Source organism: Chinchilla lanigera, unplaced genomic scaffold, assembly GCF_000276665.1.
Source record: "Chinchilla lanigera isolate Chin_1 unplaced genomic scaffold, ChiLan1.0 scaffold00082, whole genome shotgun sequence".
NCBI lineage: Eukaryota > Metazoa > Chordata > Mammalia > Rodentia > Chinchillidae > Chinchilla > Chinchilla lanigera.
Genome location: NW_004955483.1, coordinates 5,782,642 through 5,799,507, shown reverse-complemented (window position 1 = coordinate 5,799,507; position 16,866 = coordinate 5,782,642). Strand labels below are relative to the sequence as shown.

At 36.7% G+C, this 16,866-nt stretch overlaps 1 protein-coding gene across 3 annotated transcripts in view; it reads left to right on the top strand.

The window, feature by feature from the left end:
• Nucleotides 1-16,866, top strand: part of Cdkal1 (CDK5 regulatory subunit associated protein 1-like 1) — a 594,324-nt gene that overhangs the window by 193,564 nt on the left and 383,894 nt on the right. For all 3 annotated transcript variants that reach the window (XM_005403380.1, XM_013503828.1, XM_005403381.2), the window contains exon 7: nt 3,748-3,868. In XM_005403380.1, coding sequence (XP_005403437.1) covers nt 3,748-3,868 — 121 coding nt within the window. The remainder of the gene's footprint in view (nt 1-3,747; nt 3,869-16,866) is intronic.

Here is a 16,866-nt window from a genome sequence, read left to right as displayed (position 1 = left end):
GGTTAGGATCTTTTATCTGTACTAATTGTGCATTTCAATTCATTTTATTTATTTTATTTTATTTTATTTTATTTTATTTTATTTTTGGTTTTTTTGGTTTTTCTCCAGTACCGGGAACCGAACTCATGACCTTGCGCTTGCCAGGCAGGCGCTTTTGCCGCTGAGCTAAATCCCCAGCCCCTTGAATTCATTTTAAATGATTGTTTTAAATATTGTAGTTGATTATTGCCTTTGCCTTTATTGCATTAGGAAGTCAACCAATCATCTCCTCCAAAAGTGCTGATAAAGCTGGACAAATTATCAAAAGTAAATTATGCCTTATGTTGGAAATGGACTAAAAGCATTCAACTAATTGGGAAGTATTTATTCATGTAGATAACTGTACTCTGGTTAAGAACAGTGAGAATCTGGGGTGTTTGTGGTGGGGCTGCTCACATTGCTCTTGTCAACTCTGAGAGCAGAATTGTTCAGCCAGGATGAGGCAGGCTGTGAAAACAAGTAGCTTCTTCGTTGCTACTGAGATAGCTCAGTTGATACAGGGAACCGTCAGTTAGTGTGAAGATTTTGATGTAAGATGACAGAGAAGACATTTCTGTTGTAGCTCTTGGCCTGTTTGGTACAAGCAGTGAGTAGGTGCACTAGCCAGGGATTTATTTCCCCATGAATTCAGGAAGGTAAAGCACTGACAGGAACCTCAAAAAATCTCCCCATATACCTTGAGTTGACTGGAAGTTGTGTCCATGCCTAGTAGGAAGGGGAGCAGGCCCAGACCTGCACTTACCCCCTGCACCTGCATGCACATCCAGAGCAGATCCTGGAGGGTCCAGGTGAGGTCAGGAGGGAGAGGGAAAGGTTGGGCTGACTTGAAAATGGTCCTAACTTTGACTGCTTTCCCTGGCCCATACAGAGATCTATCAGCAAAGCATAGGAATCTCACTGACTCAATGAGTTTGAGCAAACATGTAATTAGTTTTTGGCTTAACAAAAATTGTGTCCATACAGAGTCATCTCCTAGGAATCCGTGCCTGGGAAAGTATTAAGCAGGGAAATCAGCAACCATTCATTGTGGAGATGAAAGGCCTCATAGATTTAGTGTGCATACGTTATTACACAAAAATTATAATCACTTTTGAGGGAAATTTGTATCATGAGTACTGTGTTATCTAAAATGCCTAGTGTTCAGGAATCTATTATGATATATGCAAAGAAACAAAGTGTAAGCATGTTTATGAGAAAAAAAAGTCAATACTGATTGTCCTTCAGTGACCAAAAATATTTGATTTAGAAGACAGGTACTTCAAAGAACTAAGTGGAGGGTTGGACAGCAGTTTGGATATATCAGTAGCCTATTACTGGTAGCTATTGTGGGACTTCTTAGTCTCCAAATCAAGTGAGGCAGTTTCCCTGTTTTTCATATCTGTGTGAATCCTATCAATTCTGGCTCTTTGGAAAGCCTTGCCTAAAATCACCCCAGGGACTAGTGGGGTAACATCTAGCACACTAGCAAATGTGTCATGGGAGTTGTAGATGAGGAGAGAAAAGCGCGCACACATATACATAAACAAAATTTTAAAATACTGGTTGAAAACATCACAGATTTGATGGGGAGCTTCATGCATCCAAAAAGACAAATTATCCATGTAGGCTATTCACAAAGATCCACACTAGACACATTCTAATCAAACAGTTGGAAGGCAAAGTGAAGATCTTGGAAGCTCCTGAGAGGAAATGACTTACTATGTCTAGAGAAACACAGCAGTGTTACTAGTTGTTTCTTATCAGGAGCAATACGAGGTCACAGGCATAGGGCATAGTGAATGATCAAAGGAAAAAACTGGCAACTAATAATTCTACATCCATAAATGAAGCAAAATAAAAGCAACAAAATAAAAGCAATGAAAGAATTTATTGCTGAATGACTTGCTTTGTAGGAATTACTAAAAAAAAGTTCTGCAGGCAGAAAAAAAGTGGTACCAAATGATAACCAGAATTTCAAGAAACAGTGGAAATTGCTATAAATGATATTCATATGGATGGATATAAAGTACTCTATTATTTTTTACTCTATTATTATTTTACATTTACAGTGATTGTTAGAGAACTGTATTTCTGTGTTAGTATGTGTGACAACAGAAGCACAAAAGAGGAAAAAGGAAAAGAAATGGGATTGAAACAATGTCTCTTATTAAAAAATGAAACGAGACCCTTAGCAAAAGCAAGAAGTAGATCCTAGACTTAATATAAGAGCTGAAACAGTAAGACACCTAGAAGAAAATGGGAAAAATCTTTGGCAAAGAGATCCTAGATGTGACACCAAAAGCCATAAAATATAAAGTTGGTAAATTTAACTTTATTAAATTGAAAAGCATTTACTTTTCAAAAAGCACCATCATGAAAGTGAAAATATGTAGCATAAATGGAGAGAAAATATTTACAAATCACATATCTGGTAAAGGTGGAATGTAAAATGGTACCATCACTTTGCAAAACATCTGTTTCTTAGACTATTAGATATAGACTAACCATATAACTAATATAACTTTTTTGCATCCAAAAAGAAAAAAAAATGAAAATGTATGTCCATACACAGACTTCTGTGCAGATGTTCATAGAAGCATTATTATAGTACATAGTAATTGGCAGCAATCCAAATATCTATCATCTGGTCAGTGGATTAAGAAAATGTGCTGTGTTTGCTATGGGAGCAGAGATGGACTAAAACTTGAGGGGATTTTGAGGAGTGCTGGAAATGCTTTAAAATTGGGTTACTGTGATAACTGCCAAGTAGTATGAATTCATTTAGAATCATTGAGAGTTCTTTGTACTGCCTTTCATTTTTCCTACAAGTCTGAAATTACTTCAAAATTTCTGTTATTGTTGTATGGAGGAGCACTGGGGATTGAACCCGGGGCCTCAGGCATGCTGAGCAGGCACTCTACCACTGAGCTACACCCCAAACCCGTGCTTCAAGTTTAAAAAAAAAAAAAATTACCAATTTTAATGGCTCTTAGAAGTGGCTGGATTTCTTTCTATGTCATTTTGTATAAATAAACAGATCTTTAATTTTTTTTTTTAAATGTAAAACCCTATGCCTGTAAACCTATTACTCTTGGAGGTCTGAGGCAGAAGGTTCACAAGTTTGAGGCTAATCCAGCCAGTGCAGCAATTTAGCAAGATTCTGTTTCAAAGTAAAAAAAAGCTAAGAAAGGGCGAGGAGATGTGTCACTGCGTGAGAAGGCCCTGGGTTCAATCCCTAGGTCCCTAGTCTCTCTGTCCCCCGCCTAACCCTAAGGTGCAATTTTATCTTAACTCTGATTACTTCTTTGATTTTGCTATTTGCTTTGAGCAGATCTTTGCTTTTTTTGTTTGTTTGTTTAAATTTTGTCTGCATTTAGTGGCAGGCAAACCTGGTGCTCAAGTCACACTGTTGAACGCATGTACCTGGTCAGTGCTAGGGAGCATTCCTACTTTGTGGAATGGTATTGTTAGGACACTTCTCTTTCTCAAATACGCCGTAGAAATGTGCAAACATTGTGAGCAAAGCATTTTTAATTGCAGGCTTTGAACATGGCTGTATTTGTATTTCACAGTATTTCTTAGATTCAAATGATCACCTTTCTTCCAGGTTGTTTTTTCCCTCCATTAAAAGAAAAGTTAAATGCAAGCGTTAATACATTTGTTGAAAGCAGTGAATTAAAGCAGAATTGTGTGCCTTGTGCTAATGTATATTTATGTGTTTTACTGAAGGTCACTCTGTGCGACTGCTGGGTCAGAAGAAGGATAATGGAAAGCGGTTGGGGGGAGCTCGATTGGATTTGCCCAAGATTAGGAAGAATCCACTGATAGAAATCATTTCCATCAATACTGGGTAAGCTTCTGTCACACTTGCTCATAAAATACTCAGTATCTTCCATGAGTTCAGTTTTTTCTTGGACATGTGATGGCTAAAAGTAGTTTAATTTTTTTTCGGGAAAGAAAAAAATCACAAAAAAGCACTAAAGCTGTTTCAGTATACCTTTTTCTAAACTATTTCCTATCACAAATTATACTTATATTTGCTGCAGGATTTAATAACTTTGGTTGGCATTCTCATTTTTGATAATAAAGATGGATTTCGTTTACCTACTGAGCCTTGGTTCAAATCTTTTTTAAACAAGAGCAATCTGTGGGATGGTTAATGATTTATCATCTTTGGCTAGTTTTTCAATGAGTTTATTGTAAATGTTGCCCATAATACCGACCATGCTTTATTAACTATCTGAAATGCATATTTTTAAAATTTATTTTTCATTTTAGTTTATTAGTACATGTGTGTAGTATATGTATTTACATTCCTTGTAGGAAGTTGGTTCATGTACATAGCACATCTTAATTCCTTTCTGAAAGGCATATTTTAAAACGTTACTGTTGTAAGCTTTGAGCTGAAGAAAAGCCTCGTGACTATTACATGCTCTTAATTTTCATACTTTGGTCCAAATCCTTGCTGACTCTAACTTTCTTTACTCATTCATGCTTTTTTTTTTCCTCTGCATTTATTCAAATTGGTTCCTTTAAATTATGACTGCAGGTGAAAAAGTTACTTTTTCTGAAAACTTGACAAGATCAAGGGCCTCCGTTCTTTAAAGCACAGAAGTAACTGTGCGCTCATAGAGGTACCTTCCACTTCCCACTCATTAAGCTATCTGTTCTCTCTTTACTTCATTTTTCCTGCCTGCTCCTTGGGAGTTGTTCTCTGCCCTTTTCTTTCTTCAGCTGTTTCTCCTGGAGAACAGGTGAGCTCAGCTTTCCTTGTGCCACACCTGGCCCTTCCTCTGGCCAAGCCTGCCTTGTCCCAGCAGTTGTGTAGCTCCTTGGCACAGTCATCTGTTCTCTGGTTCATCCTTTGTGAGGCTGCCAAGACACAAGAAAGTTGAAGTCAACCCTTTTTGCTAGAAACCCCGTGGAGCAGTAATCAGTTGACGCGGCAGATTTGTTCAGGACCAACTCGGAGTTAAAGCTTTGGAAAGCTGAATTCATGAGAAACTAGAGACTCATCCGTTCACGGTGACACTGCTCCGGATGTACTTGTATTATGACAGGTACCTGACATCGTCCCTCTGTACCTGAGACAATGAATGATAAGCACAGCTGTTTGCTCTTCCTTTTGTTATTCTTATCCTTTCCCTTACCCAAGGCAGAGCTGTACTTTTTTCGTGGTGCTGAGGAATAAACCTAAGGCCTGTGAGGCGAGCATTGTACCACTGAATTTAACCCTAGCCCATTTTAAAATTTTGATTTTGGAGCAGGGTCTCACTAAATTGCCCAGGCTGGACTTGAATTTGTAGTCTTCTTGCCTCAGCCTCCTGTCTGTCTGGGATTACAGGCCTGCACCACCATACCCAGTGCTTTTTACTTTGAACTCCAAATTATCATATTTAAACTTGTAGTGTTCTTCATGCATTCCTTCTCTTCTATATTTGCGTTATTTTCCTCTGTGCCATTTATCATCATTTCAAAATGCACATATATACATTTATATTTTAGTAGTCTCCTTCACTGGCATGTGTGCTCCATGAGGGCAGGGACTTTTGATTGTTTATTTAGTACTATACACCTAATGCACAGAAGAATGTACACAGGGATTGCATATTTATTTATTGAATCAGTGAGTGAGTTATGTGACTTGAAAGTAGAGTAGGGTTATACTAAATTCTCTTTCTATATGTGCTGCCGAAACAAGCATCCTAGATTCTTTTTGCAATACAGGTTTCCTTGCCAAGTGGATAGTAATTATTGGAGTTTGCTGAACAGTGTCTAGAAAGGGAAAAAGTCAAAATGTTTCTGAGAGTCTGTTTTTAATTTTTTGTATGGCAGGATGAGTCATCCGCCTTTGTCTAGATACATTCCTATGAATATGTCACTGTCAGGGTCTGTCAGACCTTCTCCGATCAGGATTGATCTGATCTTTTTAAGGTGACTTTGGAGATAGTTGGGACCTGTTGTATGTGTTTTAATGTTTTCTAGTCCGTTTGTGCTTCTCTATTTTGTGTCTCCCCACCTCACACCCCTGCTCACACTTCTCAGATCAGGGTCTGCTGTCTTGAGTCGGCTTCTCTGCATGCTCAGGGACAGCCCTGGCCTGCCTGTCCTCTCCCAGTCACCTTAGCTGCTGTGGTCCTTCTGTGTTCAGCTATATGCCCCTTTCCTCCCTCCGCTGCCCAAATGCCTCCCTCTCTCCTTTCCACATCCGCAGACTTCCCGAGTTAGCTAATTGTAGTCCTGCTCAGACTATCATTTGTAGCTTCCTTTAAATTGTTGGGTCTTTGGGTACTGAAAATATTTTATTTCTTACACTGCTACCTGTAAGTTCAGTGTTTAATAAAAGTGATATTTTTAATATTTAATATTTTTGTTGTTATATATTAAAAATATTTAATATTTTTGTTGTTATATATTAAAAATTACTTTATAAATGTTAAAAATTTTTTAAAATATGCCTTGGGTTACCATTCAAAATAGAATTAATTAAGAAATTTTCATGTGCACTGAATTTCTTTTCTCATTGATTTAATATTTCTTCAAATAAGGCTGTACAATAAACTAGTTAAAGCTTACCGGATATTTGCTGTCACTCCGACGTCTTCTCATGTCCAGCACATTATAGGGTTGATGCTTCATCAGTCAGTAAGCAAATGCAATTTGGTTACTGAGGGAATTCATTGCGCATTGTCTGCAATTGAAATAAGAGTTTCTAACCGTCTGCATGTGTGCATCAGTTTCCTGAATCAGTTCCATCTGTATTAGTTGGTCTGCGATGAGAGCCTCCTCATGAGTGTTCGTCCCACTATCGTTCAGTAGCATCTTAGCTTGGATTTTCTTTTTCCTTTTCTTTTAAAAAATGTTAGTGGGGCTTGTTGCTTTCACTTACTTTTAAATATTTAAAAAATGATTATACCTATAATTAGCTTTTCAAAAGAAAATTATCTGCAACCAAATCCTAATACTTTCCAATATTGCTTTCAAATTTAGTATGGAGATATAAATGTCATATAATTTTTCTATTTATGAAGAGGGTCCTGCTTGTAGAAAGTTGTACTGTACATACTAGTGAAGTTTCAAAGTCACCATTTATGTTTGCAGAGTTGTTACAATTATTATTTTTGTAACTTAAAATATAAAAGTGTATTTGCTGCTTTAGCTAAGGAAGAAGTTCAAAATTTCAGGTTATGCTACATTTTAAATTAGCTTGGAGGACTAGTTATTTGATCACAGTGTGTATAATAGAACTGCTAGTAATATTTTAATATTAATACAAAAGATATAGAAAACAGTAAGAGGGGTATTTTTTAATCCTAAAATAAAACCTTTCCCTTTATGTACTTTCTTAATTTTTTGTTTAGTGATTCATCTCTATTTATGTTTGCTGTACTGACTACATACATTTTAGTGCAGGTGGCTCTTTGGTCCAGTATATAATGCTCTTCTTGTTGTTTTTTTTTTTTCTTTTTGAGGTGAACTTTCTGAGGTTAGCAGCCATTTGTCCAATAGAACTATTATTTTCAGATTGCTACTCATGAGGCAGAGGCTCCTCTGTAAAGAAAATAAGCATGAATCAGCACGTGGTTGTTTACTAGGATGGTAAAGATAGCTATATGGACATGGCTTTGAGAAATAGGCAAGGGTAAGGTTAATGATAATTGTTATGTTTATGGAGTGCTTCGTGTGTGCTAGACATAATTCTATGAAATGCTTATTGTTTGCTATATTTAATCTTCACAACAGCCTATTTTTCCCCCAGTGAGGAAGCGAAGGCTCAGAGGTTAAGTGACTTCACAGAATCACACACGTAGGACATAATTGAGACAGATACATTTGAGAGATCAGAAGGGCAAAGAATATTTTCTAGGGTTGTCAGCAAAGAGGGCTGTTGTGGGAGCAGAATAGTCTTTGCATTATGATGACGTTTGAAATGAGCCGTGAAGATTGGTAGAATTTTGCTAATTACATATAGAGGTGTATTCAGTTTCAGTTGCTGTTGTAATATAAAATTGGTGGCTTAACACAACATTAATTTATTTGGTTCTAGAGGCCAGAAGTTTCCCACAGGTCTTAACTATGGTAAAATCAGGTTGGCAGGACTATGTTCTGTAGTCCTGCAGGGGAGAGCCAGTTCCCTTGCTTTTCTGCCATCTGGAAGGCACACACACTCTTTATGGTCAAGAATCTCTCCTTCCATCTTCAAAGACAGTGCACTTCTTTGTGTCTGTCTTCCCTCATCACCTCCATCCCTGCTTTCCAGTTCTCTTCTACTTGTAAGTGATAATTTTGGGCCAACTGGGATGATCCAAAGTAGTCTCTTTATTTAAATGTCAGTTAACAAAATTAATTTCCTATGCAACGTTAATTCCTGGTAGCTATGCAAGGTTCTAGAGGGTAGGATGTGAATGTCTTTGGAAGAAAATTTCCTGCTTACTATAGGAGCTATGAAGAGAAATTATAGAAGAAAAGTGAGTACAAGAAAGACACAACAGTGGACCAGGTTGTCTATAAGGAATATGATTTTGTTCACTTAGTTGGTGTTTCCAGCACATGAGGTATGATAAAAAATGCAGTGTAATTTTAAATTTAAAAGAAATTGAGATAATAGATACATTGTCATAAGTCCCCTTGAGAATACCCCTTGCTTTGAACACACTTATCCCATTGTTCTTGCCACTTTCGTAGCAGTTCTGGAGGTCCTATTTTGAGAATGTCTCTATTTGTGTGGTTATTGCTGCTGTGATGTCCTGAACTGATTCAAAATGTTTACCTCTTGTGGTCATTTGGACTGTGGGGAAGAGCCAGAAGTCACACAGGGCCAGATCTGGTGAATAAGTTGGATGAGAACTCACTATAATTTTTAAAAAATTAGTATATATTTGTAGTGCATAATGATTACGTTCACTGTGGAGAATTGCTACATGTCCATAATGTCTCATTCCCTGCCCCCTTTGCCAACATCAGATTCATTTATTTATAAGAAAGGCATATGGATTAACATATGGATTGTTAATTGTCATACATATGGATTAACAGTTAGACTAACAGATCAAAAATTATACACAACACATAAGGCAAACAGTTATATTAAATCAAGGTACACTTTTAGATACATTGTCCCATGCTGGATTACAATAACTTTTTTCTTTTTTCTCTTTGTGTTTTGCACTTTACTTGTATATTGAGTTTTTCATATGAGAAACCATGCAACATTTAAGCTTATGTGTCTCATTTACTTTACTTAACATTATGTTTTCTAAGTTTACCCATTTTCCTACAAATAACTCATTTACCCTTCTTTATGGTGGAGTAGTTCTCTATTTGTATAAATACCACATTTTCTTTATCCATTCATCTATTGATGGACATATGGCCATTGGTTTGTCATAGGTGGTTTTTTATCAGATTGAAAGACCTCCATACTTATTTTCTTCAGGGTTCTTATCATAAATGGATGTTGGGTTTTGTCAAATGCTTTTTTGCCCACTAATTAGATGATTGTGTGATTTTGTTTTTGTTCCTGTTTAATGTGGTGTATTACACTTACTGAGTTGTGTATATAGGCAGCTTCCAATGTTTAGCTATTGTGAATTGTGCTGGTATATACTCTGGTGTGCATACATTACTGTGGTATGATGTCTTTATCTCTTTTGGGAGGATCTGTAGAAGGAGAATAGCAGATTGAAATGGAATTATTATTTTTAGTTTTTTGAGGAATTTCCATGTTGATTTCCATAGTGGTTGTGTCGTAGTGAAGAATTCCCACTCCTCCTCCCCACAGCCTCTCCAGCATTTTTTTTGTTTGTTTGTTTGTTTTGTTTTTCTTCTCGTACCAGGAATTGAACTCGCGACCTTGCGCTTGCCAGACAGGTGCTTTGCCACTGAGCTAAATCCCCACCCACTCTCCAGCATTTGTTATTGACTCATTTCTCGATGGTAGCCATTCTTTTTTATAGTGAGATGGAATCTTAGTGTTGTTTTAATTTGTATTTCTTGAAAAGCCAGTGGTGGTGCACATTTTTTCATATATTTATTGGCCATTTTTACTTCTTCATTTGAAATGTTTCTATTCATTTGAGATGTCTTTAAATTTGGTGGGGTCTAATTTTTTTGACTTCTTTATATATTCCAGATATTAGTCCTTTGAGGAATAGTGGGCAAAATTTTTTCCCATTCTGTATGTTGTCTCTTCACTCTGTTGACAGTTTCCTTTGCTATATAGCTTTTTAATTTGATGTCATCCCATTTGTTCATGCTTGATATTATTTCTTACGCAAATGGGTTTCATTCAGAAAGTTGCTGCCTACGCCTATGTCTTCAAGAATTTTACCTATTTTGTTTACCAGCAGATTAAGTGTTTCTGTTTTAATGTTTAGAATTTGATCCATTTTGACTTTAATACATGTGAGAGATATGGGTCTAGGTTAGATGTTTGGAATGTAGATATCCGATTTTTCCAACCCCATTTGTTAAAGAGGCTATCTTTTCCCCAGCCAAGGGATTTGGCCCCTTTTTTCAAAGATAAGATAGCCTGGAGTTGTTTCTGCATCCTCTATTCTGTTCCATTGATCCACAAGTCTGTTTTTTTCACTGTAGCTTTGTGGTGTAATTTGAAGTTATACCATGATATTCCCTGCCTTGCCATTGTTGCCTAGAATTGCTTTTCCTAATCTAAGTCTCTTCTGGTTCCATATGTATTTTATAATTGCTTTCTCTAATTTTGTGAGGAATATAGTTGGTATTTTGATTTTGAGTTAAATCTGTGTAACAGTTTTGGAAATAAGGCTATTTTGACTGTTTTAGTTCTGCCTGTTCAAGAACAAGGGATATCTTTTCCTTTTCTGATATTGATCTCTTTTTTCCCAGTACTATAATTTTCATTGTAGAGGTCTTTCACTTCCTTAGTTAGGTTAATTCCTAAGTATTTAATTTTTTATGCCATCATGAAAGATACCATTTCTCTAATTTCTCTCAGTGAGTTTGTTATTCATGTACAGGAATGCTGTTGAGTTTTGAGTTTTGAGTAGCACAGTATCCTGCTGTGCTACTGAATTTGGTTCTTAACTCTAAGAGTCTTTTGGTAGAGTTTTTGGGGTCTTCTATGTAGAGGATCATGTCATCTGCAAGTAATGAAAATTGAACTTTTTTTTCCTATCCATATCCATTTTATTTCTTTCTCTTGTCTAATTATCTGGCGAATATATCAGGAACTATATTGAACAGGTATGGTACCAGCAGACATCTTTGTCTTGTTCCTGATGTCAGAGGAAAAGCTCTCACCTTCTGTTTAATATGATGTTGGCCATTGGCTTACCATAGGCTTCTTATCGGATTGAGAGAAAGACTTCTGTACCTATTTTCTTCATTTTATTATGAATGGATATTGAATTTTGTCAAATGCTTTTTTTTTTTTTTTTTTGGCTATTCAGATGATCATGTGATTTTTATCCTTGCTTCTGTTAATGTGAAGTATTTTATTGGTTTGCATATCTTGAACCATCTCTGGATCCCTGGGATAAATTCTGCCTGGTTATGGTATATGAACTTCCTGATGATTTGCTGCATTCCATTTGCCACTATACTGGTATGTTGATTTGTGAACTGAATTCATTCCATGATTCTGGGGAAAGGCCACTTTCATGTTCATGCAGGGAAAATGGCAATGGTTGTGGTTGTCAGCCAATGTGGAGTTCATGAATGGAAGGAAAATTTTTCCAAACACTTCCGTTTGCAAACCAAATTGTTGATGAACTGAGATATTACTGTATCTTGTTGAGGAATTTTTAAAAAAATTTTTTTTTATTTTTGAGATAGAGTCTCAGTTTGTAGTTCAGGCTAGCCTTGCACTCACTGAGACCTTTCAGTCTTAGTCTCCTGAGTGCTGGAATTACAGGCATGTACCACCATGCCTGCCTGACACTTGTTGAACATCTGTGTTCATTATAAGAGACTGACCTGTAGATCTCATTTTTGGTTGGGCCCTTTTCTGGTTTTGGAATCAGGGCAATGCTTACTTCCAGGAATGACTTTGGGAGTACTGCTTCTCTTTCATTACAAAATGAAAAATTCATTACAAAATTTCATTACAAAATTTGAGGAGTATTGGCATTGGGTATTCCTAAAGTTCTTTTAGAATTTGGCAGTGAATCCATTGGGATCTGTGCTTTTTTTCTCAGTTGGTAGTTTTTTTATTACTTCTTCAGTTTCATTCAGTGACATTGGATTTGTTAGAATTTTTATTTCTTCTTAGTTCAGCTTTGGTAGTTCATATGCATTTAGGAGTTGATCCATTTCTTCTGAACTTTGATGTTTAGGTGTATCATTAGTTTATTTATTTGAGCGGGCTCTAGTGTCCTGATGTAAGAATTCATCATTATACAATTTCCTTTTAGGACATAGGACTGCTTTCATTATGTCTCATAGGTTCTGGTATATCATACTGACATTATCATTTGATTATAAGAACTGTCTGATTTCTTAAATTTCATCTCTGATCCATTGATTATTCAATAGTGTATTATTTAATATCTATGAGTTTGCATATTTTCTGTGGTATGTTACCATTGATTTCTAGTGTCATTGCATTATGATCTGATGCTGTGAATGGGATGATTTTTGATTGTTTTGCATTTAATTAAGCATGTTTTATAGGGTAGTATGTGTTCTGTTTTGGAGAAAATCCCATTTTCTGCTGAGAAGAATGTGTGTTTTATTGCTTTTGGACAGAACACTGTAGATAGCTAGTAAGTCCATTTGTTCGATTCTGATATTTCTTTGTGTATTTTTTTTTTTTTTTTTTTTTTTTTTTTGGCTAGTTGATATGTCCATTTGTGACAGGCGGGTATTGAGGTCCTATATTACAGTTGTATTGCTGCTTATCTGATATTTCATGTCCATTAGTGTCTGTTTTATGAAATTGGCTGCACTGGTATTTGGTGCATATATGTTTATATTTGTTATCTCTTCCTGCTGAATTGCTCCCTTAACCAATATGTATTTACCTTCTTTGTCTCTTCTTATCAATTTTGATTTGAAATCCACTTGTCTGAAGTTAGGATAACAACTCCTGCTTTTTTTCTGAGTTCCCCTTGCATGAAATATTGCTTTCCATCCTTTGATTTTTTTCATCTGTGAGTTTCTTTTTGAATTACATGTGTTTCTTGTGTATTGCATATCTCTGAGTTTTGTTTCTTGATCCATTCTACCAGTGCTTGTCTTTTGATTGGGATATTGAGAGCATTCACATTGCAAGTTATTACTAAGAGGTACTGACTTATTCCTGTTGATACAGGAAAATAAAAACTCCCAACCTGAATGATATCTGGGGACGAGTTTGTGTTCTCTAAAATCAAAGAATGAATTTTAGGAACAACAGAGGTTAAGAGCAGAATATATTTATTGAGGGAAAGAAAAGAAAGCTTCTGTCCAGAGAGGGACAGAAGGGGGGCCCGAGTGGGTTACCCAAGACTCTGTCTTTTCTAAGGACTTTTATAGAGCAAAACCATGAGGTGAGGTGGGTCCAAGGTAGGGGAAAAACGGACAAAACTGTGGTCAGCCAATAAGAATTGTTCAGGTAAAATTGATTAAATTGGGATCAAATGGGGAAGCAAATCACATGAATACAGAACAGGGATTTTTCCTGTAAGGGGTTGGGTCAAAGACTCTTCAAGGTGATCACTACCTATTTAGAATATCAATCCCTGATGTCCATCCCTAGGGAGGTATAGTGGGTGCATTTGTTTTATCCTTTGTCTTAAAGTCTGGCCCACAGCAAATATGTATCTTTCATGTTGGCTCCTTAGAGGGCCTGGCCCTGTCTGACTGCCTATAATATTTCTATTTAACTCAGCTGCCTATAACACTGTCATTGCATTCTTTTCCAGTACTGATTTAGTTTTTTTGTTTTGTATTTTTTTTTCCTTTTTTCCCTTTTGCAGCTCATATCACCATTTATATCCATTCCTTTTGACCTGTTGACGCTGTCAGCTTCATTGTCTCTTTCTAGAACATCCTTGAGAAATTTTCATAATGCTCTTTTGTCATCATGAGTTTCTTGATGTGCTCCTTGTCATGGAAATACCTTATTTCACTGCAAATTTTGAAGGATAAGTTTTGCAGGATACATAAATTGAGGTTGGAAGTTGTTATCTTTTAGGGCTTGAAATGCTTCTCTCCAAGCCCTCCTGGCCTTTAAGGTTTGTGTAGAGAGGTCTGCTGTAATTCTAATGCAGTTACCTTTTATATGACTCAATGCCTTTCACTAACACTTTTAAGATTTTCATTCCAGTGTCTGGATCCCAACTCTTGGAGAGGATGAGTTGTTATTGCTTGTCACTTTGTCATTTTTCTAGAAGTCTACCCCACACCATGGTGTTTTTAGAAACCTGACTTTCTGTTGGGTGGCACTCAGCAGCAGCATTCACTGTAATTTTGATCATTCTTTGTAGAGAGATTCACGAAAGAGGACTTCCAGAACCACTTTAAAAGGTGGCAAGAATGATGGGATAAAAATGTTAAAATTGAGGGAATTTTAACTGGCATTAATGGGAATGTGTCTCTAACTGTAATGATAATTAAAAGTTTGACCATTTATTTTTCAAGCACCCCTTTTACATAAGGGTGAGACAAATTATTTTTTGTGTGAAGAATCTAATTGCCCCAGAGAGAAAAGTTACACTTAATTCTGTGGATAAAAGATAGGGAACATGGGTAGGATCAGCAAGATTATTGTTCACTAGTGGCTTCATTGTTGGAAGATAGGGAGATATATGGAGATCTTTGAAGCCATCACAGTAACCGGTCAGGAAGGAAGGAGGGCCTGCGGATTGATTAGGGATGAGAAGCAGGGATGGCAGAACTGCATTGGTGAAGAATATGGGGCTTTGGCATGCTCCCGTGGACTGGCTGGTAACTGTGGAGTTTCCAAAGAGAGGCTGGAGATAGAAATACAAGGGATACAAAAGCAAAAAGAGGTTCCAGGTAGAGCAGTGAGAGAGAATGTGACCCGGAGGTGAACTGTCAGTGCCAGTATGTATGGAAGAGGAGGAGACAAAGTTGTTTATGACGTGGGAGAGATTAGGGAATACAGACTACCCGACCCTGACACATATTTTACAGTCCTACAGAAAAGTAATGCTGAGGTAGGTGAACCATTTGCATAGACCGGTTTAGAGCTCACTAAGTTCTGCTATAGAAGGAAACTCTTTCGAGGAATTCAGCTGTAAGAGAAGTGGTCTTTTAGAGAATGAAAAGAGTTTGTTTTTTAATCTGAGGTAAAAATTAGAAATATATTGGGGGAGAAATTCCTTAAAGGGATCAATGGTAAATAAGCCTTGAAAAGGAATAAGACACATTTGTGCTTCCGTGGAGATAGGAGTGAAAGATGAAAGTGTAAAAAGGGATTAGTTCATTTTCTCCTAACAGTCTTGACCCACTTAATTTAGAGAAAGCAGATCAGTTGCTTCAAGTTATCAGACAAATGAAGGGAGAGGTTTTCAGTTATGTTTTAGTTAACACAACAGGCTCTTTTTCAGTGATAATGATTTGAGACAGGGCTGGTTCTTCATCCAAATATCCCCACCCAGATTTGTCAGTTTTCTTTCTCTCTCTCTCTGTTTCTCTCTCTGTTTCTACCTCCACCTCCCTAGTCTTTCCTTTTTTTTTTTTTTGGTGGTAGCATTCAGCTATTATACTATCCTATATGTTTTCTATAAACCGGAAACTGTATCTAAGCATGTTAGTTTCTAATTAAATATTTGGCCAGGAATAATCGAGTTTATGCAGTGTAGATAGGAAATTTGAGGATTCATGCCTAAGTGTTTCATCCTTCTCATTCAATTAGCAGGGTGAGGTCATAGCTCCCAAATGCAAAAGGATAGGGTAGTATGAATATTTGTACAGAGTTAGAAAAACAAAAAGTATCACCAAGTGCTGTGGCCTGCACAGCTAGAAGGCAACATGTGCCTTCCTGAAGGAAGTGAGGAAGGGGTGAACAGCCCAGTTTTTGCTGGGACCCTGCCACAGAATCCCCCTTAACATGCTTCCCTTATTTTTTTTCAGCAGCAGGAATGCAGTGGGGAGACAAGAATAGAAGGTGGTACTGGGGCCACAAAGTAAAAAGTTAGGCAGAGGTATGAAGAAAATCCATGTTTTCTTCTGCCTTCTCTGTCACTGTTAAAGTTATCACTTGTGACAGTCCCTTGGCAGTTTTCATCTGTCAGAGCAAGAGCCGGATGCTGCTTAGCAGTTCTGACGGAAGTTATATCATTTTTAAGATACTCCTATCATCTTATCCTTAGTTTGAAGGTTTGAAATCCCCTCATAGGTGAAACACATCTTAGAAAATACTGCCTGGTCCTGTAATACATATTGATACTTTCTCTCTTCACATTTATCTTGTTATTTGCCATCAGTCAGATATAAAATGATGGTTTATAAGGATGTTTAAGGGGAATTTAAGTTTCTTTGCAATTACATACCTCTTGAATTTATTATTTATTTTAAAAAGCATATTTGTTCTTTTTTTCCCCCTATAGCATCTTGTCTGGGGGAAAATATTGTAACTTGATGTTTTCACTTTCTTTCTGAAATGTCTGGAATTTATCAGTCTCTATTTATATATAGGCCTTCTAGAAGTATTTAAATGAGTAAATGAAAGAACAAGAATGCACATGTACCCCACATAAATGAAATTATTTTTGAGAAATATTACTACTAATAGCTTTTCAGTTCAAATATTTAAAACACAGAACGGTTATCAAGGAAATACAGTCATAGCGCAGTTGAAATGTAATCCTTAGGTGCTTACCTCATGACCCGGTGTGATGGTATGCACTGATGGTGCACACT